Here is a 25,503-nt window from a genome sequence, read left to right as displayed (position 1 = left end):
TCGTTGAAAAAAGAGAAAGCTCAGATCTCTCAGAAGAACTGGATGCCTTCCAGGTATGGAGAGTACTGACCGAAAATGTTTTAGTGCGGTTACTAGGATACTCGCTGGAGAGGGAGCATCAACATGTTCTGTTTATGCCCCGGTGTGGGTATTAGGAGGGGATGATGCCTGGGAGGATGATCTCACCTTGAGAGTTAGCTCGCCCATTATTAGCCGACCGCCTGATGCAATGTTCGTAACAGAAATGAAAACACATTTGCCTAAAGGAATCGAGGTAGAGGAAACACAGACACAAAAAATAACAAAACCTGCATCTAAATGATGGCCCAAACCGACCAAAACCCGCAGACCATGACCTAACAAACCCCACAGAAACAAAAGAGTGGAGTTAATGATCTCTCCCCATCATGTGCTTTAACAATCGTCCTTTTGTGGTTGTTTTGCGTGGGTTTCCTTTTGCTTACACTGGCCGTGTAGGTCATCACTGAGGCTCGCAGAGAATTTGGAGTGGGATGCCGCTCTGACGCCGTCAACACAACCCTTGGACGCATTGTCGAGGCAGACAAACACATTTTTGCAAAGTTGACAACCAGGACAGAGGGAGGAAGTCCCATGTTTACATTGAAGAAACAGCCACAGCTAAATGGATACACGCCACCTTTCACTTCCAGTTTCAGTTTATTTAAAAAAGGACAGTACACATTAATCAACATTACTGTAAATGCGCCAGTTTTAGCCAACTGGCTAATTCGCAACTGTAGTCCTTTTGGCAAGATGTACAATCCAAAATAATAGTATAAACAATAATACAATACACAATTAACTGATTACATGTGGTCACATGTTTGATTTGTTAATAGTTTTTTTGTAAAGGTGTGGTAGGTAGCACAGTATCTTATATCAGTTGGTATGATGTTCCAAAACTGAGTGGCTCTGACTGAAAAACAGGATTGACTGAAGGAGCTGGACCTAAACGGCACAGTACAGTCCCCCCTCTGGGAAGATCTTGTGGACCTATTATGAGATGTTTTTTGTTTCACAAAAGTACTGAGAGGTGGAGGGGCCTTACCATTTAAAATTTTAAACAGTAGGCAGGCATCAGTGTATTTTGTCAGGTTTTCCCAGCTGAGGATTCTGTACTTGCTGAGGATGTAACAGTGGTGGTAAGTATATGGTTTTCGGTCCAGCACCTTGAGAGTCTGCTTGTACAGAGAGAGAATGGGTTTCATGGTTGTGTTTTTTGCATTGGTCCAGCTAGTCATACAGTACATGAGATGGGAGATGATCATTGCGTTCATATAGAGAATCGCAGCAGTAGATGTTAAACAATTCCTCATGTATCTGAAATTTGACAAGTTGTATCTGGCAGTGTGTATTACTCTTTTTACCTGCTTTTTGAAAGATAGTGTAGAGTCAAGGATAATGCCAAGATATTTAAAATGCGAGACTATTTGGATTGGCTCTCCAGTAACAAACTTGTTTAGAAAGCTCCCGTAAACTCAGAATAACTCTTTCAGTTCTAGAACCAGATTGTGATTTAACTTTGGTAGAGAAAAACCCACTTGAGGTCCATGCGGCTGTTGTGTGGAGATCTCGGCTGCAGCCTGCAGTGGTTATGTACTCTAGAACCTGTCGTGCTTTAGTCATTGGTTTTAGACCTGCCCAAAATGAGCCAGCTTTGTGAATTATTAACACTGTGCAAATGCATCTACCCATCCATCCATCCAATGCTCCCTCCTGTTCAGGGTCAGGGGTCTAATGGAGTCTATCCAGCCACACCCACAGTTAATTTTGATTAGTCACCAACAGCAGCCTTATCAATAATAATAAAGCTCAGTTTCCCCATTAGGAATGGGCAATATTTTACCGTTCACGATGTACCGTCAAAAAAAATTCCCCACGGTAAGAATTTGTCATCTCGCGGTAAAAACGATAAATTCCCGTTGATGATGTTTTTGTGTAAAGCTGATTTATGGTTCTGTGTTGGAAGGAAGGAAGGAAGGAAGGAAGGAAGGAAGGAAGGAAGGAAGGAAGGAAGGAAGGAAGGAAGGAAGGAAGGAAGGAAGGAAGGAAGGAAGGAAGGAAGGAAGGAAGGAAGGAAGGAAGGAAGGAAGGAAGGAAGGAAGGAAGGAAGGAAGGAAGGAAGGAAGGAAGGAAGGAAGGAAGGAAGGAAGGAAGGAAGGAAGGGATCTGAGAGCAAGGAGCTTGAGTCATTCCAGTTTTGCAGTACAGGTGTAACTCATTTAATTGGTTTTTATCAATTCAATGTAATTGGTGTAGTTTAGTAGCATTTACCATTCTTTTAGAGCAGTGTTTCGGGGGCTCCAAAGACTGAATGTGGTGATAGATTTATAGTTACAAAGGTGGAGTTGAATTGTTTTATGTTTTTTTTTATTGTCATTATTATCGTTATTGGGATAAATGCCAGAAATTATCATGATACATTTTTTAGTCCATACCGCCCATCCCTATTCCCCATACAGTTGTACATCAAAGCCCCACCAGCCCAAAGGACTCTTCTGCCTTTCTAAAATCCCATTTTCCTCCATTTTTGAAGGACTGATATTCCAGAAATACATCTAATGTTTCAATGTGGGGAACATGCCACAGCCCAAAAGTCCTGCTGTTTGGGAACATGATGTTCCTCCTCACTTCTCCCACCAGAGCGATGACCTCAGGCTCTCATGTCAACACCCACCATCGCCTCCAGACCTGAACTTTGCTGCTTGTTTTCCTTCAGTATATCTATGAGTTAATGAAGCTGCTGTGTGTCTGTGTCTGCGTCTGTGGGCAGGAGGCGTCTTCAGTGTCGAGCAGACCTCACCTGCATGTCAGATAACTGTAATCAGTGTCACGGTTCCAACTCTGACTGAACTTTGTGTGTGGGCGTTTACATCTTGTTTCAGCTGTTTTCATACTGTGTCCAGTTTATTCTCCTTCTTCTGCAAATTAAATGAATTAAAAAGCCATTAAATCAGACTTTAAATCAATAAATCTGTTCGTTATGATACATAGCAGTCGGCATCGCTGACACAAAAATAACATTTCTAAAAATTATGTCCTTTTAACTACCTGACGTGCAACAAGTGAAACAACCAACTCATTTGAAGTGAATCAGAACTTCTTGGTGTGGTTTGTCCTTAATCTTCTCATAATGTGCAGATGGCTTTTCTGAGCTTTGACCAGAAGCTTTATTTTCAGATGAAATGATTTAGTGTTTGTTTTTTTTAATTTTGTTTAGTTTTTTTTGCAGATTTTGCACAATGTTTGGAACTAAATATGGTCCAATGTGACTAATGAGGCTGACCAATCCATCTGTTTGGAATCATAAGACATTAAGTCTGGGTTTGCACTAGGATGCACGCTAGTCCTCATGGGTTGGAAGTGTCAGCGTGTGTAATTCCCCAAACGGACGTTTCGCTTCGTGCTTGCATATTATTTTAGTGTAGAAACAGTTTATGTTGGCTGGATTGTCCATATCCACACTTTACTTTCCTGGTTAAATATTTAGGTTAATTCACGTGAGAGTGGTAGATTAAAGATTTAAGGAGATGCAAAAGTAGTATAAATCAGAACAAAATAACATCATCCCATTGTAGCCCTCACAATCTGAAACAACCTCCTCCAGCTTTAGTTTTAAGGTGGATCAGAAAACATTTGACACCTGGTTGATTCCTTAAGGCAGTTTTGAGACAACAAGCTCCACTTAGAAAAACCCAAGTCACTGAAACGGAAGGAAAGAAAAAAATCTTGCAAAATTACCCACACATTAGTACATAAAAACAGAGGGAATTAACTTTTGTGAGAGCTTTTAGAAATGTGGTTCAGTTTTATGGAGTTTACTTACTTTATTGCTTTTAAAAATTTGCATTTTTATGAGTCATGAAAAAAGAAGAAGAAGCTTTTTGAAGCGCTTAAAATAAGACCTCATAAGAACATCTAATTGGGTTAGTTTGAAAGGAATAAGGAACATAATGTGTATATAATAAACTTCATGAACAAACAAAACAAATCAACTTTCATCTAGAAGTGCAGCTGAAATCAGGAAACAATATCTGATATTATTTAAACCTGAGTTAAGTTGAAAAATTAAAGGCTATGATGCTACTTCCAGGTCTTAGTGTATTTAATTTTTGTTTTTAACATTGCAGGACTGTCTCAGAAAATTTGAATATTGTGATTTTCTGTAATGCAATTACAAAAACAAAAATGTCATACATTCTGGATTCATTACAAATCAACTGAAATATTGCAAGACTTTTATTATTTTAATATTGCTGATCATGGCTTACAGCTTAAGAAAACTATCTAAAAAAATTAGAATATTCTGGGAATCTTAATCTTAAGCTGTAAACCATAATCAGCAATATTAAAATAATAAAAGGCTTGCAATATTTCAGTTGATTTGTAATGAATCCAGAATGTATGACATTTTTGTTTTTTTTTTAATTGCATTACAGAAAATAAAGAACTTTATCACAATATTCAAATTTTCTGAGACAGTCCTGTAGATTATTCTTTATTTAATTTTACTGCATTCTCTAGCTTGTTGGGCTTCTCAGAAACAGCGTTTGCGTCTTAATGTCGGATGTTATCCTGCTCTCCTTCAGTTTCTGTGCAGGATAAATGAAAGACATCCGTTCCTGCTCCACTTTGCCGTCTTGTTTCTGCTAACCATTGACTGATCTCGTCCCGATGACGCAGTTCTGGCGGTATGAGCCACGGCGCTGGAGAGAAGTCCAGCCTCACAGCTGTCTGGAGACTGGCAGTAGAAATAGAAATGTTCCCCTGGCTGCGGATACGCAGGCAGGATTTATCGCTCCTGCTAAACACCAGTACACCGGCAGCGCGGGGTCCGTTTGAGAAGGAGCTGAGAAACGAGTAGTTAGTTGAGACAGTCGAGCCTCCTGTGGGAAGATCAGACAGGAGCCAAACACAGTCTTTAGCAGAGAGGATCCGCTCCGGGGTTGCGTCAGGTCACGGTGCTGATGGCTGTAAACACCGGTGTCCTCAGCTGAACCATCATCAGTCAAGTTGGATAAAAACTTAAGATATTGTAGATTTCTATAACTGGGGGGCTGCAGGGTTTGTCTTTTTCCCCTCGTTTTATTTCAAGTTCCTTGTTGTTTGGCTCTCATTGTTTTATATTTTCACCAGCTGACCTTGAAGTGCTTAAAATAGCCCGACTGATTTATGTCATCGAGATTAAATGTCTAACTAAGCTTTTGCTCCATTAATGTCAGAAACATATGACAGTCATCAGAGCTGGTAGAGTAGCCAAAAATTGTACTCAAGTAAAAGTACTGTTACTTCAGAATAATATGACTCAAGTAGAAGTAAAAAGTAGTCATCCAAATAATTACTTGAGTAAAAGTAAAAAAGTACTTGGTGAAAAAACTACTCAAGTACTGAGTAACTGTTGAGTAACGTCTGATTTATTTTTTTAACACAACCATTCAAACAGACAAAAGTACAAAATAATCATCTTCAGGCAAATTAAATCAATAAAATAATAAAATAAATTAAAATTAATAAAAAATAGCTTAAATTAAAATAATCTCAAAGTAAATTCAAGTACTTTAATAAATAATAAAATAATAACAGAATAAAAAAATAAATTAAGCAAAAATAGCACAAAATTTCAAGCCTTTGTACTTTTCTTTTTTAACCAGGCAGAACTAGAACAAACATGAACTCATAGAAACTCTGTGTGTGTTTGAGTCTGTGTATATGTGACAAAACATGCAAAAACAAACATTTTTCCCAAAGAATCACCCAGTGATGTCATGAGATTGACACGTACGTGGATAAAAGGGATAAAAGAAAAGTAACAGCTCAACGTAGCCTAATGTAGCGGAGTAAGAGTAACAGTTTCTTCTTCACAAATCTACTCAAGTAAAAGTAAAAAGTATAGTGATTCAAAACTACTCCTAAAAGTACAAAATTTCCCAAAACTTACTCAAGTAATTGTAACGGAGTAAATGTAACTCGTTACTACCCACCTCTGCATGTCATTCAGCAGTACTTTCATTTACATTCGGGGTTTTAAACAGTTTCATACGCTTGAGATGAATCAGCACTTGATACAGCAAAGCTTAACTTTTAAACAAGTATCTTTTCCACTTCTTTCAAGTGAAAAGTGTGCAGAAGATAAACAACATGTAATATAAACAGAAGTTGATATGCTACTTAGTGTTTCTGTGTCTGGTGCCATTAGTAACCCTGCCCTTCCAGGAAGAACTGCAACTAGTGAATAAATGAGCCGCAAGCACCACATTTTCTGGCCTTGCTGGTATTTTAAAACCACTTGTGACTTCTGGGTGCAGCATGAGTCACTTTTAGCAGCGACCCATCAGGCCGTGCTGGGCCGCGGCCCGCTGCTCTAGCTGTGCGTATCTGCTCTTACGCGGGGGGTTTGGATCCTTTTTTTTATATTTCTCAGTCTCCTCCGTTCCCCCTCTGGCCCTGCTCAGCTGCTCCAGCCATCTGTGCAATGGCAAACAGAGAACAGAGGGATGGAAGGAAGGCGGGAGCATCGGGAGAGGAAGGAAAACAAGGAGGGGGGGGGGGGGGGGGAACGGTTGGGAGGAAAGACGGATCGGTGGAGAATGAAAGAGCGTCTTTGGACGTAGAAGGTTTTGACTCTGAAGGATGGGCGGAGTGGGGCCGAGGAGGGAGAGAAACATGATGAAGTGTGAGCAGAAATTGTTTCCAAGAAGCCTAAAGATGATGTCTGTCCTCTCCTACGAGTAGGAGGGTTAAGTGCGCGCACACGTTTAGGTCAGTGGAAACTAGGATGACGAGCAATGTCTGGATTTTAAAGTAGGAGAAGGAGTAAAGCGCAGCCAACAGTGAGCTCATTTTACATCTTGTTTTTTTCTTCTGTTCCCATGCTCCGTAGGCCAAGCGTCTTCCTCTGGGCTGGCCTCTGCTTCGGCCCAGCATTTGTCTCAGCGCTCACGCTCCTGCACAGCCAGCCCCACACTATGTTTGTAAACTTTAACAGGCCGGCTTCCTGCTAACTCCCCCACTCGCCCCCCTTCCCCTTCCCTCTGTTCTCCACTCAGATGTTCATATTAAAGTGTCAGGAAAAGGAAAATAAGAAACGGTTATTCACTGTTAATGTAGATGCTGTGTGCACTCTTCTATGAAACTACTAACTCTACTACAACTCATGTTGGCCCAGTTAGTTAAAGCCCCCGAGCCGTGTCCTTCTCTGTTTACGACCACTCTAGCCCAGTCCTGGATTAGGGCTGGGGATCCATTCAAATGTCAAGAATTGATTCAATTCCAAGATTCAGAATCGATTATCAAGATTTGATTCGATTCCAATATTGATTTGGGTTAGTGTTATTAAACAAGTTTTTTGAGCTGTTGCATGAACTATATGATGCTGTAGTTATGCAACTTATTAATACTAGTATTAAATTGAGATTCAACAGTATTGGCAACTAATGATGACTGTAAGGACCCATCACCTCCCAGAATGCTGATAGAACTGCTTTAAGAAACATCGTGTCAGAATTACCGAACAGATCCAGGGCAGCAAACAGAGCCCGTATGAAATCGCTTTTATTTTTTCCCAAATTCCGTTTAAATTTTTTCCATTTTTGGTGTATTTCGGTTTTTCATTTTTGAGAATTTGGTTTTTAGCATTTTATGCAAATGTAACTCCCAAAACAGTATATAAAGTAATGAAATAGACAATGTATGCAATTATAACTGAAAACTTTAATGTTTTCATACCTTTAAACATATTTAAAGGCAAAGACATGGCACCAGTTATTCTCATGTCCAACAAAACATTCTTTTTTTTGGGGATCAACAAAAAAATAACCAAAAGTTGTAATTTAATGATGAAAAAAAATCGATCTAGACATACGAATTGATTTTTTGGAATTAATATGAGAATCGATTTTTTTAAATTTTTTTTTCAACACAGGCCTATCGTGGATGCAGAATTTGTTGACTTTTCTCATCCACTAAACATGTGTCTAAATATTAGTGTGATTTACATTTGCGTGTGCGTGTGTGAGTGTGAGTGCAGGTTGCATGCAAAACGTTTGTGCACTAGCTTACCTCTAGGAAACCAGTCTTCCACTCCAGTAACTCTGGTGCCACTTTGTATTGTGACTAAAAAAACAACCAAAAACCAACCCATGGCAACCGTTCAGGCCGAGCGTGTCACGGAGCTTTTATGTTTCACTGAAGGGTTAATTTGCATTGGCAGGACTGAGGATGTAGAAGTTTAAACAGGCTTTTAGTAGAATACGTTCTCCACTGTGGGTCGTGAGACATCACAGGGATATGATCACGAACAATATTGATAAAGCTGATTCAAAGACTTGACTCCAGGCATGAATGTAACTTTGCTCAGCTGCCACACATCTGTGTTTGTGTTGCAGATTATTCTCCTGCTGGTCCCGAGCAGTCGGGTTTCCAGGGGGAATGGGACGATTCAGAGTCTGAACCTAGTTTTCTAAAATGAGAGGGAGTTTGTTTTTTACATGCCAGTCGTGAAGGGGTTTATAAACATTGGGGGATTATAAAGTTTACACGTGAGACCTTATCTTAACCTTTGTGTTGTCTTCGGGGGAAGGAAGGAAGGAAGGAAGGAAGGAAGGAAGGAAGGAAGGAAGGAAGGAAGGAAGGAAGGAAGGAAGGAAGGGAGGAAGGAAGGAAGGAAGGGAGGAAGGGAGGAAGGGAGGAAGGGAGGAAGGGAGGAATGGAGGAAAGAAGGGAGGAAGGAAAGAAGGAAAGAAGGAAGGGAGGGAGGAAGGAAGGGAGGGAGGAAGGAAGGGAGGAAAGAAGGAAGGGAGGGAGGAAGGAAGGGAGGGAGGAAGGAATGGAGGAAAGAAGGAAGGAAGGAAGGGAGGAAAGAAGGAAGGAAAGAAGGAAGGAAGGAAGGAAGGAAGGAAGGAAGTGAGAAAAGAGGACGGGAAGGAGAGAGCAGGAGGAAAGAAGGAACAGGAGAATTAGGTAATTTTGACCCAAAGACAGTACAAGGGTTAAACTACTGTGTTGTTACTTCAAACATTTCATAGGAACAATATTAAGTTGTTTTTGTTTTCAACTTATTTACAATGTTATTACCATGACTTACCGTCTTACACATGACTGGGTTAGAACATTAGATGTGCATACGTCCTAACAGAGGCTGTTTATGAAATACACAAGAATGGGGTTTTGCAAAGTCTCAAGGACCCAAAGTTGTGAGAAGTTTGCGAGATCAGCAGCTCTGTCTTCCCTAAGATGGAACAGAATTTCTCTAACAGATCGTGGTCTGCAGGTAATGTGCTCCTGGATGAGTCCTGGTCAGAAGATGCTATAAGGCTCTTGACTGAGCTGCCGCTAACTGAGCTCTGCCTCATCTAGTCTACTTTAGATAATGAGCACGGAGCTCCATCCTTCACCTTTTTGGATGACTGTAGCAGCAGCACTTATGTGTCTCATCTCCACCACAGCAACATTAGCACTCCCTCCCAGTTGAGGTGCTTGCACCTCGCAAGCCGAGTCTATGCTACCATGTAGAGAGACGCGTCCTGCTTTTGTATAACGTAGAGAATCCAAAATGCAGCTTGTCTGTTATGGGGAATAAGAGACGGTGTCCTAACGGTGCCTTCAAGTCCACATCTATCAAACCTGCTTATATAAATGTTTCAGAGAGAGAGTGCAGCAGCGGGAGCTCGCAGCCTTGTTTACAGGAGGTGAAGGTGAAGCTCGCTCTCCAGGAAGGAAGGCGGTCTGTCTCGCTGCATTGCTGTGCACTCTTCCTGTGTTTTGCACCACTGCCAAAGTTGTCTTTAAATCATCAAATTATATAATGTGTGCAGGAATTTCCAGCATTGTAGACCACTAATTTTGCAGGATTCTGTGAAATTATGCAAAAATATCCACGACGCTGTGCTAAACTTCAAGCCCTAAGCTATAGAAAATATAGAAAAGAAGTGAATGGGTTTAAAAATGTCTGATTTATAAGTGTTTTATGCGTTCATGATAGTAATGCTGGATAAAGATGAAGGATAACATTTGATCTGATACCTAAGGCTACCAGCATTCCTCAGTCTTTCGTGCCCGGTCTTGCTGTCGGCTAACTGCGTTGGTTCCTGCTCTCTCTCCCTGCAGACTAAGCCTCACCGTCTCCAGAAAGCCTCGAGAGCTGTGGCCATCCTGACAGATCCAAGTCCATCAGGCCTGCCTCGCAGAGACAGAACACTACCATTCAAGGGGAGATGAAGCCCGATGGGGTTGCCACGGCAGCGCTGGAGCCAATGGAAACTTTGGAATCCAACCCAGTAAACGAAGCGGCGCCGCCCACAGAGCAGCAGCCAAACCAGGCTGCCGCTGCAGCGGCGGAGGAGGAGATGCCACAGCAGCCTGTGGGAGAGACGGGTCAAGGGGAGCCGCAGGCCAACCCGGCCAAGGGGTCTCCGGCTGCCAAGACCGGCAGCAAGACCTCAGGAGACCCCAAAGCCAAGGCGACCAACAAAGGCCCGGCCAAGACGAAACCCAGCGCCACCAGCTCTCCCAAGACCCTCGCTGGCCCGCGGTCAAACACAATCCAGAGCCGTATCTCCAACGGCACGTCTAAACCTCAGACTAACGGCGTGGCGAAGAAGGCTGCTCCCGCAGCGGAAAAGAAGAGCACCCCGACCTCAGCTCCTTCCAAAAAGCCAGCGGGCACAGCCGGGGCCCCGATCTCCAAGAGCACCAGTAAAGTGGGTGAGAAGAAAGCTACGGGGCCCGCCCCGGCTACCAACGCTGCAAAGTCAACAACCGGAGCACTGGCAGCCAAAAAGACAACATCCACAGCTGTTAATGGTGTGAAACCCAGCACCGCCGCAGCTGCCAAAAAGCCCCCAGGTTGGTGATGTCACTGTTGTCAACGTGTAGCTTTCTGATGACAGTAGTTCATTCAGAATAGGTGCAGCTTGGAGGAAACACAGCAGTAGGTCCAGAATTAGATGTTTTCACTCCCCCAGCTCTAGTGAGTTGTGTTTGCTGTAGTGTGATAACATGCACATAGATGCTCAGTGGATAAATTCGGCACGCATATTAGACATGCCGGAGTGGCTGCTGCTAAACTACAAATGCATTTGCCCCAGATCCTCGTAAGACAATGTACAAAAGGCCGAACTTTTTGACCTATATCTGTGATCTCTCTTTCATTAAAGGGGACCTATTATGGAAAAACACGTTTTTTTCTTGCTTTAACATATATAAAGTGGTCTCCCCTCAGCCTGCCAACTCAGAGAAGGAGGAAAGCAGCTAAATTCTGCAGTGTCTGTACAGCCGCCCAGATGGCCATCCAATGTGATGTGGCTTCTACGATCCGTTCAGATTCTGCTCTTGTCGTTACGTAACGATGGGAGCGATTAGGTTGGCCTCCGATGCGTGAAACCACGCCCACAACTAACTCCACCGGCTGGAGCTTCCACCATTTTTTCGTAGCGGTGTATCGCGTCATTCAGGCAGCCAATCAGCACAGAGCCTCATTATCATAGCCCCGCCCACTCAGAATCCCGCATAGATAATGAGGTTAGAGAATGAGATGATAAAGACATGGTTTAGAGGCTGAATTTCTAATTTATTTAGCAAAAACAATCAAAAGCTTGTTTTTAAGACATTCAAGGCCTGTTTAAAATAGGTATTAGATGCCATAATAGGTCCCCTTTAAACTATACAATACTTATTAGGAAAATGCTGCAATTTTAATGTTTTTTTTTGTTCTCCTCTGTTCTCCAGCTTCCAGGCCTGGCTCTGCAGCTCCCACCAAGCCTAGCTCCGCCGCCTCAGCCAAATCTGACAAGCCCCCTGTTGCTAAGACAACCAGGTAAGGGTGGCACACGCAAAGCCCCACCCATACACGTACAAAAGGATGTGGTGTGCACTTTTAGACAGCTCGGGTCTCACGGTTCATTTATGACATGACCTTTACATTTTTTTTAACCTTTTTTCCAGGAAAGTGGCAAAACAAACGCAATGCCAATCGATTGCAGTATAAATTCTCTCAGTGCCAACTGAAAAGTAATGAGTTAAAAAGGTTTTGCTTGGCAACAGGTTGAAAGAGGACGTTGTTAAAAGCAGAACACCCCCAGAGGAATGAGGGGACAATGATCCTGCACACGGAGGCCTGAAGCCGGGCATAAGTAGGCCAGAAAGCCGCCAATGTCGGAACAAGCCTTAGAGGAATGCCTTGCAGTTTCATCAGAGCAAGCATTATTCAGCTTTATAAATAAAACACCGACCGGGAGGTCTCCGGAGAGAGAAGAGTGCAGCGAGATTAAGAGAATGCTTTCAGTGGTTTTGCCTCCTCTGAGAGAACTTGTGTTTCTGCAGGGCAGCATGGGTTATGTTTTCGTGTGGGACCAGATAAACAGAAAAGTTTACCTCACCTGAGTCATGCTGCGTTCATGACGTCGGCTCCTGAGGTGACTGGGCTGTAGGGCAGGAGAGTTTTCTGAAATAGGCCTTTGTCTGAGACAGAGATGATTCTGATCAGACAGCCTTGAGGAGCCTCTTCCTTGTTTATTTGGGAAAGCAATGGCATCTTTTTCCCTCATTGTTATGCCAGCTTGTTGATATCCCTGTGTGTAAGATAGAAACCTGATTGTTTGGATCAAATTGTAGATCAATTAGCTATTGACTGCACAGTACAAGAATCCTAGGAAGTTGCCTGTGTTGGAAATATAAAATAATTACATATACCGGTACAGGACTGTCTCAGAAAATTAGAATATTGTGATACAGTTCTTTATTTTCTGTAATGCAATTTAAAAAAAACAACAATGTCATACATTCTGGATTCATTACAAATCAACTGAGATATTGCAAGCCTTTTATTATTTTAATATTGCTGATTATGGTTTACAGTTTAAGATTAAGATTCCTAGAATATTCTAATTTTTTGAGATAGGATATTTGAGTTTTCTTAAACTGTAAGCCATGATCAGCAATATTAAAATAATAAAAGGCTTGCAATATTTCAGTTGATTTGTAATTAATCCAGAATGTCATTTTTTACATTACACAAAATAAAGGACTATCACAATATTCTATTTTTCTGAGACAGTCCTGTAGTTGCCACCAGCAGCTCATTAGTATAGCTCGCATCATAAACTAAAGTTACAGGTATCCCCACGCTGTGTCGTCTCCATGACAAATAAAATAGATAAATGTCTCCCAGCATACCCAAAGCTAAAAAATAAACTAGCAACTAGCTGGATTTTGTAGTTTTAAATCATGCAAAATACTAATAGTGCAAAAACATCAAACTCTTAATAAAACAGATTTATCAAAACAGTAGGACAACATACATTACGTTTTTTTTTCCAGATACTTAGGCTTTTTTCTTTAAAAAAAATAAAAGTCAGAATATTTCTTCATCACATTTCTTCAAAGCCAGATTTGAACAATACATTGTAACTACTAAAATATAATGGGCACTTGGTTTTCCTTTTTCGAATATCATGATTGATATCAGCCTGAAAGCACCGTTTACTGTAAAGGGCATTAGGACTAGATTGTTTTAATTTGATAATGTTTCAGCCAGTGATATCACATGATGATATCACACTATGACGAGCCGGTCAGCATGAGCAAGGTGTTTCTGTCCCCTCCCCCCTCCAGCCTCCATGTGCCTGCGTAGCAGCTGGATTGTGGAGATTACACTCAGATTACAGCTTTATGGTTGATGTGCAAACATCTCATTAAAAAGAATTATCGAAGGTCATGTGGGTAATCACCGGCGTACGGTTGAACGCTGACGAAACAAACTCCGAACCGTCGTCTTTACGTTACTCCGACTGACTGGGGAGGTTCATCATTTCCTAAAATGAATTTCAGATAAATTCAAATCAGTTCAGTCCAACTGAGCTGAGTTAATAAAATATGTATTTTATAGCCAAAGGGTTGAGGCTTTTTTATTGCTATTTCAAAATATAAAAGGTGCATCAGAGAGCAGAACCGGTTGATTTTCCAAACATCTTAACCCTTGTGCTGTCTTTGGGGGGGGGGAAGGAAGGAAGGAAGGAAGGAAGGAAGGAAGGAAGGAAGGAAGGAAGGAAGGAAGGAAGGAAGGAAGGAAGGAAGGAAGGAAGGAAGGAAGGAAGGAAGGAAGGAAGGAAGGAAGGAAGGAAGGAAGGAAGGAAGGAAGGAAGGAAGGAAGGAAGGAAGGAAGGAAGGAAGGAAGGAAGGAAGGAAGGAAGGAAGGAAGGAAGGAAGGAAGGAAGGAAGGAAGGAAGGAAGGAAGGAAGGAAGGAAGGAAGGAAGGAAGGAAGGAAGGAAGGAAGGAAGGAAGGAAGGAAGGAAGGAAGGAAGGAAGGAAGGAAGGAAGGAAGGAAGGGCAAATAAGGTAATAAAGGAACGAATGGCGGAAGGGAGGTAGGAAGAAAAAGGAGTAAAGGAGGGTAAAAAAGGAGGAAAAGAGGAAAGGAAGAAGGAAGGAGAGAGCAGGAGGAAAGAAGGAAGGAAGAATTGGGTCATTTTGACCCAAAGACAGTACAAGGGTTAAACCTTCTAAAAAACAGATAAACAGAATGAGGAAAGCAACCAGGTTTGTTATGGTAATTGAACAAGAAGTACGTAATACAAGTAAACTGTTGCTCAGGTAATTATTGTTATCAAATCTAGATCAGATTGTTGGTGCGTATCTATACACGGCATCATTTCTATAGTCGTATACACCTCACGCCGCTAGACTTGGATCTGCTTGATCTTGGAGAAGAAATGGAGTGTTGGCGTGATGCGTGCCGTGAGCTGTAGCTACGACCTGACGAGGACGGGCGTAGGACTGTGTCATCAGCAAAACTTCATAATGACCCGCTTTTAATTGGCAGTAATGCTTTAAATAAAAGCAGAGGAGGAGGACGTCATCCCAGTCATGATAGGTTAGGATGCCTCTTTTGCAGTCTGAGGTAAATAATCACAATAACTGTAATATAACTCGGGCTGCACGTACAATCATGATGTGCGTAACGCGCAACGCCTTCATGGTGTTGACCTCCGTTCCCACAACTCCACCACTTCATCAATACTTTCTCTCAGTCCCATGAAACTTGCTTTTTCGTTCTTTCCTCTGAGGAATCGCGCTGGGTCGCATGAAGACGTCATTTCAAGTTTGAATAGACTAATCGGGAGACAGTTGTAGGCTATCTGGCACTTTTGGAAAGTTATATTCGGCAAAGTGGGACAACGGATTTGGACCTACCGTTTAGACATGATGCTTTCACAACCAGACTTGTCTGCGGCAGCCCAAAGTCATGCAGCGTTTAGAAGCCACAACACCTGCTAAGATCCCTCTAACATTAACAGTTTTCTTCCATTGAGTGAATACACGACCCAAAGAAGGATTGGCTGCAGGAGTCCTGCATGCGTTTGTATCCGGCACGAGCTCCGGTGGAGCCAAAGATTTCTGCTTTAATTAGATTTAGCCTTTTTCCTATCTAAATTTGCATTCATTGTGTTTCTTAATTTACTCAGTCAAAGCACGTTCCGGTTATTAGACGAATGAAAGTGCAGAGCAGACGCAGGTTCACTAAGTGGCATCAGTCTGATTTAAAGTGACACAAATGTTCTTCCTATTTGGCCAGTCGTTTTAGCAAAATGTAATTATGCGTTTATAGTTGACGCTCGAAGTGGCTCTTTGTCTTAAGTTTTTTTCTTTTGTTCATTTGTTCCTTTTTAGAGATGAAATGAAACACTACATGAAGTATTTTGTGAGCTGGGCTCTCAAGTATCCTTACAGTGACCGGACAGTCAGAGAAACTGGGTTTAAATAATAAGCCGTCAAGTTTAGCTCCGTCAGTGTTAAAGTCATGTGGTTTGTTGGCTACAGAGCTGAGCTTTGGTTCACATGAGTTATCTAGTGACAGCAGAGATGATCGGGGAATCGGTGTGAAATCAATCCATGCAAACCAAAGCGGATCTCCTGTATTGCACCAGAACACAGAAATGAGTCTATAGAGCCAGAAATGAGGGAAAGATGACTCACATTCATGCCTTACTGGTGTAAAAGTAACGGTACACTGAAACGAAAAGCCTCAACGACTCTCCCACAACAGAACAACTGCAGTGTGACCACAAGATCTTCCAGCATCTTTTGAAAATGACGATTGTTGTTTTCTCAACTATCTCATAGTTATTCAGTGTTTATAGTAAAGCACAGACATCTAGGTTAAACGCTCACATATGTGCACTTTGCCACCGTACACAAAATAAACAGGCCGCTTTTCTTCTCAGTGGAATAAAAAAACATGTTTATTTGGTTTAGTTTAATTAAACTGTCACTGCAAGAACCGATAGCATTTGAGATAATACAGTACAGGGGAAGAAAAGAAAAAAAACTAGCACAGAAAATACTGATAAACCTTCTCAAATATTAGGGAAACTCATCAGTGCTGAACTAGTCTTCATACTTGAACTTTCATTGCAAGATTCAGACTTCTGCTGATTTTTTGGAGGGGGATTTTTAAAAATATTTTTCTTCCTGACAGGAGCTTGTTTAATCTGATAAGCCTCATTAAAAAGATAAACGACACATGGGATATCGGTTGTAACTGTAAACAGTTGCCTATCAGCGATGTAATCTACCAAATTAATCTAGTCAATCCTGCTGCTTTATTTAAATAAAATAAACATTCAAGCCAAGAGATATGTCACTTGGTCCAAAGTAAAACATGAACAAAGATTGTGAAACGATACCGTCTGGGTCAAAGCTACTGGAGACGAGCTGTGGTGCTGAAACATGGACAGCTCCAACTGATACTATCCCAACTCAGATCTACGCTGCCACTTCTGCACACTAATAACAGGAAACATGATTAAAGGTCAAAAATAATTTTTAAAGATTGCCTGGATCCACAAAGACGGTGGTAGAGATTTCTTGTTAAAATGTTGAGCTGTATCAAGGCTTCACTCTTCACTGGCCTGTTGTCACAGCAGCGTTGTTACATCATTATCGTTGTAGATGTTGTTATTGGTGAAACAAGGAATAATGAAACATGGCCTCTTAACAAGCCAAAGGTTTCCATATAAATAATCCCAACACCTTTTTTTTGTCTGAAATATCCTAACCAGTGATTTTCTTTGTGTACTATCTTTTAAGAAATACACTGAACTTCATTTCCTATGATACTTTTTTTTAAATGAACACACAGCGATTGCTATTTCCATTGACACATTTAACAACAAACCTGCTAGCACCATTGTGTACAGAGCACTTCAATGGTAATTTGACGTACAAAAACAGCAAAAGTATGGATTTATACCTTAATACATCTCCAATTACTTACGTGTTGTGCATTTCTTTTAAAGCTGAGTCTTTATGTCTTGAAGGAAATACCTGTGACTGTTCTGATTGAAATTCCCCTCAGATCCAGTACAAAAGCAGCCTTTTCAGTTGACGGCTGCTTCAAAAATTCAAACATATGCTTTAAGCACATATTCCTTGTCCATTTAAATTATGTTAAGACTCCATTATAAATGAAAATACATATTTATTTGTTTTTAGCCTGATAGGGGTCCAGATCCAGAAGTAAAGGTTATTTGTGAGACTGTTCTTTTGTGTGATATTGCATCAGTCAGCATGTGCAGCTGTGTATGCTAGTGATTCAAGCATTTACGTGACTGTTGATCAGTTTTTGATGTTTTGTGGCCATAAAATACAACACAGTGCTGATACACAACATGCAAAGCGTGTATTTCGTGTATGCAGACATTATTCTATGTACATACGCTGCTCTGGAGCAGCAGAAGCCTATTAGCATGCAGGGCATGTGTTCATTTGCTAACATAATATTTAATATGATGTGCAGGTAAATACACACTGACTCACTGGACGTGACACTGAGTGGGTTTCATGTGGATACGGGAGAGTAACTGGAACCCAAAATGGTTGCAGGGGAGAGTGGAAGCTGCATAGTTGAATAAGTTATCAAGTCCCTGCTGAGCCGCATCACTGCTGCCAGAGTTGGTGTTGGCGCTGCGAGCGCAGACACCAGACACAAAGGCACAAAGAGCTGGAAGAAGCAAAGTGAAAACCTGAGTGAACCTCCGTGTGAAAAAGGAGGATTTTATTCCCCAGTTGTAGATTGTGGGTTTATTCGGCCCTTAATTGACAAACATAGCCGCCCGTGTTCCCACATTAGTCAAGCTATTTCTCCCGGTGATGGCCCCTCAGGGATGATAGGTTTTTATAGCAGTGAATTGGATGCAGCCCCCGTGATCTAGCGAATGACAGCTGACGTAACTGCCCAATCCTGGTGAGTGCAGGGCGAGCTGCCGTTAAGTGGAGCCCTCGTACCAGACGGACGTTTGAGCGGCTCGGGCACAAAGCAGACGACATGTTGCGCAGGCTGTAAATCATCCGTCCTGCCGTGGGTGTGGCCAACACTGATGCAGTCTTCCGACGGCATGATTATATTGGGGTGCAGCTGCAGAGCCAATTACTAAATGGGTTTGGTGGGAAGGAGTTGGAGGGAGGGAGGGAGGGAGGGAGGGAGGGAGGGAGACACGTGTGACTGCCAGACAAAAATGTACGTGGGCGTGTCACTGGTTCTGTAGATGCCCACTGCATCGCTTCTGTACCAGATGGAAATTGGTCAGGGCACTTTGCTGCAGATATTTTCTTACAGAGCAGTGAGAGTACGCCACTGTGGTCAGCCCTAACACTCCCCATCACTGAGACTCTGATCGGCCTCATTTGACAGCTTGAGCAGCATTAATTAATTAACTGAATGAAGGCAGCATCATCTTTACTGTTGTGCTTTTCTTTTGTATTTGTATTTATTTGACAGGGATAATGCAGTCAAACATACACTGCAAAAACTCAAAAGCTTACCAGGAATATTTGTCTTATTTCTAGTTAAAATGTCTCATTTTTAGTCAAATCAATCTCATTACACTTAAAACAAGAGTCATTACCAGAGAAATAACTTGTTATTTGACAATTTTCACCTGTTTCAAGTAAATTTTCACTTGAAATAAGTAGAAAAATCTGCCAGTGGGACAAGATTTATTTTCTCATTACAAGCAAAAGAATTTTGTTCCACTGGCAGATTTTTCTGCTTATTTTAAGTGAAAATCTACTTGAAACAGGTGAAAATTGTTGTTTTTTTCCAGTGATGAGTCTTGTTTTAAGTGTAATGAGATTTTTTTGACTAAAAATGAGACATTTTAACTAGAAATAAGACGAATATTCTTGTTAAGATTTTGAGTTTTTGCAGTGTAGATAAAAGCTTGCAGCTGATGTGATCCATGTAGAGTTTATAGCTAGTGCTAATTCTCAACTCCAGTCCCCAGTTCTTCCACAACATTGCAGTACAATATAGAATTCATGTACATCAATTAAAAAGACCATACAATTCAATAATACAATGATGCAATATTGCATTTACATGATATAAAACCTTCCCTCACTCACTCTCCCTCACAAATATACACACTATTTACAGATGAGTACAGTTTGGATTTTTCTTTAACCAGGTTTTAGTTTTGGTGATGAACATGTTAAACTCCTGATGGCAGTGAGTTCCAGAGTTCACAGCTCTGATAGGAGAAGACTGACTGTCCCAAAGTTGTCCTGCAGAACGGGATTTTGCAACAGTGGTTTGAGGAGGTTCTGGTGACTCGGTTGCTGTTTTGTCTCTCAACAAATCGACAAAGTGGCTCAGGTGCTAAGTGGTTTATACACTTAAAAATTAATTTGAGAAAACATGAATCACTAAAGCTTTCAAAGCTTAGCGAGTTATATTTGACTTTAGAGCACGGATGTCCGTCATCATAACTTGTAGCTGCAGGGAAGACGTCACCCTTCACGCCTGCTGGTCTCTTTAACCACTCATTTGGCCTTTTCGGGGGGTCACGTCTTTTAAATTATAGCCTGGGTCTTGTTTCGACACAACAAAGGAGCACCAGCAGGCAGCCATGTATAAAATCAGAAATTCATCCACGGCTCTAATTGAGGACACATGCATCCGTAACGAAGCTAAAATGTTGTCTGATGATCCTCCGGCGGCGCGGGCCAACGTTCACTGTTCTGCCGCCCGCATCACTGCGCTCGCAGCAACTTGCTGTCAGAGTCATCTGATTCTTCAGCTCCAGTGCATATCTGGGTGTTCTGTGTAACATTATTAGCTTTAACCCTAATTCGTAGTGTTTTTATAAGCAAAGCCTGAAGTGTAATAAGTTTATTATGTTCTCCTTGAGTAAACAGAAGGCCCATTATTCTTACAGGCTTCTCTGTAACGCATTAAAGCCAATGAAACGTCACAGCCAGGACCTCCATGGCCTCTTTTTCTGGGTAATCATGAAGAAAACATGGATTTTCTTTGCCAGCCATCTCTCTTTTTTTTTTAAATTTAAGTTCACTTGATTGCAGCGCTGGTCTTCGTTTAGAAAACAAAACAAAGTACAGTTTATTTTTCCGTTTCTATGATCCGTTTTCTGTGATTATAATTGGAAATTCTGCCTAACGAATGCAGTAAAAAGGAACAAGCAAAGCAAGTATACAAATGAACAGCTACAGTATTTATGCCGATTTAAAGGACAGAACTTCTCTTTTGTGGTTCCCTCTCGCAAGCCTCTCGGCTCTTTCTTTGTCTGTGACCTGGTTAATTTCCAACGCTTGCTACGCTCCTCCTGCCTTTATGGATTATCTGTATTCTTCCTATCAGACAGATTACGCTCTGTCTGAATATCCCATTAACTAACTTCATTTCTCATGCCACTCTTTATCTTTCAATTCTCCTCATTCTCCCTCCCTCCTAATTCCTGTCTTTTACAGTCTAATCAGATGTCACTAATTCAAAATTTAGCTTCACTCTCGAGTTCGTAATCTAAACGTCTTACTCTCTCGCCGCATGGGAATTTGCATTTGATTCAAAGTTAACGGGAACTGCGAGAGCTTTTGAGAAGCTTTCAAGGTTTCCCGTCAGCATCTTTCAAACGCAGTGACTTTGCAGTAACAAGTCTGTTTCAAACACGCTAAAATCATGTGTCACAGGACAGTTTATCTTTGCTTTTGCACGGCCAGATTTCAGCAGATCCAGCAGTCTCAGTGTCAGTGACGCAACGTGGAAACCCCAATACTGAAGGATTTGGCTCAGCTGTGGAAGCTTGTTTGAACCCCCTGAAATAAACGCAGCTCTATTTTGTTCTCTGAGTTCAATACTTCAAGTTGAAAAGTGTATTTGACTGCTTTCTTTCGCCCGACCGTGAATAGCAGTAACTGCTTCCGTGCCCTCGCCCCGATGCGTGCGCTTTCATCTCCGCTTGTGTTTCCAGCTGGAGGGATTTGGAGAAGTTATTTTTGTTCTCATCTCAGTATTAAAAATGAACGTGGTTCCAGTCGTTATCACTCCCTCCGTACCTTTTACCCCCGTTGCTTGTTCTCTTTCTGCCACTACTAACTCAATTCTTTATTTAGAATCAGGCAGTTAGTGTAGCGTGGACCCTGGAGATTGCACACCACAGCCCTGTCAGGATGACTCGATGTAGGTTATTCACTTCACTTTCCTTCAGATGTGACACATAAAGCCGCTTCTGGGCCGGAGCAGCGCGAGCAGGCCGGGTGATGCATGCTCGCCCCGGTGTCCTTCTCTCACGGGCCGGAGCAGCGGACAAATACATGAAAGATGGAGAGTGACTTGGGGTTACGATGACTTTCTTTGGACTACTGCTTGACCTGTTTTTATTAGTATTTCGGATGCTTTTAAACTTGAGACAGAATTCCTCATGACGTGTTGTAGTTCGCTCCAAGCAATCTCTCAAACTGTGGTTTGAATATAAAAGGCTTTATAGATGACAAAACAACCTGATTGTTGGTCTATAAAGGCACGGCAAGTTTATTTGTAGAGCACAATTCAACACAAGGTCATTTAATGTGAATTACATCAACATTAAAAGCAGCAATACACAATTAAACAGTAAATAACAAATAAAATGATAAGAAAAGAGGTAAAATAATAAAAAGCACAAGTTGTTAAAAAGTAAGGGCAGTAGAGTACAGCAGGTACATCTAATTCTTACAATGGCAAGAATTACGTTTAAAACGGTCAAAACGTACAAAGACCGGGTCAAATACAGTATTAAAAAAGTAATCTGTAACAATTCGTACGGTGAATTAAACCAATTTGACAGTTCTATGCCACAATGCCTGTTTCCAGGTCTTATTTCACACAACTGAAGAGAATTACATTTCTATACGGTCAAAGCGTACAAAGAACGGGTCAAATACAGTATTACAAAAGTAATCTCTGCTGATTCGTGCGGTGAATCGGTTCAATTTGACAATTCTAGGTCACAATGCCTGAATGCATAAAGCAGAGTGAGACAAATGTAGAGAAAACAGGAATGAAAAAGCAACAAAGTAATCTTGTGAGGTGACTTGGAAGTCACTGATACTGCAGAAGATGGAAACATGATCTTATACTGACCGACCTGTTTGCCCAGCAATCTGCTCAGTATCGGCTGTGTTTGTCCAGCTTCTTATCCTCCCTCCCAGCAATGGAAGTGACTTGTGATAACACTTGTGAAATCCTGCCTTATCACGGCCACTCTGAGGCACTAACAGTGTGGTGTTGATCATCGCATGGTCAAGGAAAGATGTCAGTTGTTGGTGCCATGGTGAGAATTAAGTCAGTTTCACTTAATTCATCATGTTGCCTAGAAGAAGAGTGACCTTCCCCCAGAGATACTTTTATATGTTCGTCACAGTGAGATATCAAGTAATTGCACAGCAGTCTGAACCCTGATACATCACTGGCTGGTAATTGTAATGTAAAGGTGTCATGTGCTCTCAGCAGAGCTCTGCAGCATCTCACTTTTCTGTGTCGTGTTGTTCCAGACCCACGACGGGCACATCGGCACCGTCTCGTCCTGCAACTGGATCGTCTCTGGCAGCCAAAACCTCAGCTACATCAAGACCTGCGGCCCCAAAAACCAGCGCTGCCAAGCCTCCTACTCCCAAATCCTCCTCCACCACCCCCTCTGGTGGCAAAGCTCCAGCATCACAGACTTCCAGGACCACGACCCCCGTGAAAAAAGGTAAGCTAGTAAATAATGAAATGACTAGATAAGAATTCAACGATGGATTAAAGACGCACGAAAGATGATAAAAGCCTGGGCTACAAGTCCTGGTAAAATGATGGACTCGCCACCCTTGGAGGATTTGCATAAGTCATAATATGAAAATGAATCTGCAGTTAAGAGTGTTTGCCGACCTTAAAGCTATTGCACCTGGAATGATGGGGACATATGATGCAGCAAGGCGGCTATGAGTAGAAATAATGGAAAAGATTATAAAACTCCCTCGGGAAATTTATTCAACACGTAGTGTGGCAAAGATACTTGTTTCCAGTTAGCTGTGTGCAGAATTTGGAGGAAGTACAAGCAAAATGGAAAGAATGTACAAAGGAAACATAAATGTACATCTGAGCAGATGGCAGAAAAAAATCCAAACAGATTTGTTAGGATGACATATGTTGGTACAGAGCAAAGAGCATTAAAACTAAAACATATTAATGACATGGCCAGCAAAGAAGAGGGCACATGTCAAGGCTCCATTCTTCAGAACTGATATATTTCAATGGCTATGTGAGAAAATGAGTCCATTGATTAAGAAGGTTGTTTTTCACAAGTAAAGTCTGTGTCTCAAAGAATCCAGGCCCTCATAAAAGCCGGAGGATGTACATAAAAGAATCTTTTGTCGTGATTAATGGCACTTTTCCACTAGTACCTACTCGGCTCTACTCATCTCAGCTCGGCCTGGTTTCTTTTCCATAACATTCATCACCTGGAGCAGAAGTAGGAGGTTGGAGCAAAGCTGCTGTGACGTATTTGATTGTGTGATCTAAACGAAGAAGACAACAACACTAAAGATGTAGAACCTGGAGGAGATGATAGATGTGCTGCTGGGTCTGTGGCTTGTGTTTGATACCAAGTTAAAAATTGAGAGCGAGAGAAGCTTCAAGCGGTGGCACTTTTTATCTTTTGTCGCGTTTGTCTCTGCGCTGCTGAAAAGTCAGCTGGAGCCGCTATGAAGTGACAGAGCTCCTGGTGGATCTGGTCGTTCCTTATCGTCTAGATCAGGGGTTCTTAACCTTTCTGACCTTGGGGCCCAATTTTTTCAGTACAGAGTGGCCCGGGGCCCATTAAATATAAACACTGTATAGCAGGGGTATTCAACTTTAAGAGGTCCATTTAGAGAAAATTTACTCAAGCGAAGGTCCAGAACATCATAATATATATATATATATATATATATATATATATATATATATATATATATATATATATATGTGTGTGTGTGTATATATATTCAAGTAGCCTCATAGTTGTATCAACATCTGCATCTGACTGTTATATTAAAAAAGTACATATTTGCCAATTAACATGTTTAACTTGAATTAAACATATTTTTTTCTCTTAAAAATAAAGTAGATTTTATTTTATTTTTCAAATGCTATCTTATTTTATTTCTCTACCAGCAGTTTGAATTTCCCCTTTTCTTTGTTAATTGTCTCAACACATTTTTATACTAAATTAATATAAACACATCTTAACAATTTAAGGTTCAGGTTCAGGTTCTCATATGCATGTGGAGGTGCTCATTGATGAGCCTGAAACGATATTTAGTTTTAATTATGTTCACTGTGGAGAAAGCTGCTTCACAGCTGTATCTGGACCCAAACATGGGCAGGATGTTTTAAGATGGTCAGTTTATTTTCTGTGACTTCAGTTCAGACTTGAGTGGATATGTTTGATGAAAAACGTTGTGTTTTGTTTCAGTGGCGTTTCACTTTCGCACTTTGAACGCCACGGTCTCTGAACGTATGAGACACTGGTTTTGTCCCAGTGGGAAGACTGAACAGGATGAATTTGTCCATTCCGGGTTGCATATTTAAAAATACAGCGAGGACAAAACTTAGTTTGATTTTACTTTAAGTTATTTACATTAATAAGTTGTCAGGACTCAGTGTGTCGGGTTCATCCGAGCCTGATCAGCTGCGACGGGCACAGCCCGCACCGCAGCTCTCTGGTCGCGCTGCAGCAGTTACTTTCCGATGCTTTTTCGAAAGCCCGAACAGTCCAGTCCAGCAGACACGACAGCCCACGCATCTACATCTACCATCCTTCAGCAGTAACGACGGAGCCCACCGCCCGAGCGGCAGCCTCAGCCGACCTCCCCGGCCGCGGGCACGCGCCGGGATAAATGAGCACGCCGCGCTCGCTCGCTCTGGGCGCAGACCCAATTAATCGATCCCTAATCCTGGCGGATCTAAACCTACTCTGTGCAAAATGAAGGATTTACTCTGTAAATACACACCATTTCTCTTACTATTACACGTACAGCTAGCTGAGTGTCTTCTTCTCCTCATTTGGTTGGGAGTTGCTATGCAGTCCCGCGGCCCTCGCGGCCCACATGTACAAAACTGAATTTTTTTTGGCGGCCCACTAGATGGCGCTCGCGGCCCAAGTGTGGGCCGCAGCCCTATGGTTAAGAAT

At 41.7% G+C, this 25,503-nt stretch overlaps 1 protein-coding gene across 3 annotated transcripts in view; it reads left to right on the top strand.

The window, feature by feature from the left end:
• prr36b (proline rich 36b) overlaps positions 1-25,503 on the top strand; it is a 51,663-nt gene that overhangs the window by 12,451 nt on the left and 13,709 nt on the right. For all 3 annotated transcript variants that reach the window (XM_061712627.1, XM_061712628.1, XM_061712629.1), the window contains exons 2-4: positions 10,126-10,863; positions 11,746-11,833; positions 22,844-23,043. In XM_061712627.1, coding sequence (XP_061568611.1) covers positions 10,233-10,863; positions 11,746-11,833; positions 22,844-23,043 — 919 coding nt within the window. In that variant the 5' untranslated portion in view covers positions 10,126-10,232. The remainder of the gene's footprint in view (positions 1-10,125; positions 10,864-11,745; positions 11,834-22,843; positions 23,044-25,503) is intronic.

This window comes from Cololabis saira, chromosome 21 (assembly GCF_033807715.1).
Source record: "Cololabis saira isolate AMF1-May2022 chromosome 21, fColSai1.1, whole genome shotgun sequence".
NCBI lineage: Eukaryota > Metazoa > Chordata > Actinopteri > Beloniformes > Belonidae > Cololabis > Cololabis saira.
The sequence above is the reverse complement of the archived record's forward strand: the minus strand, read 5'-3'. Positions and strand labels throughout refer to the sequence as shown.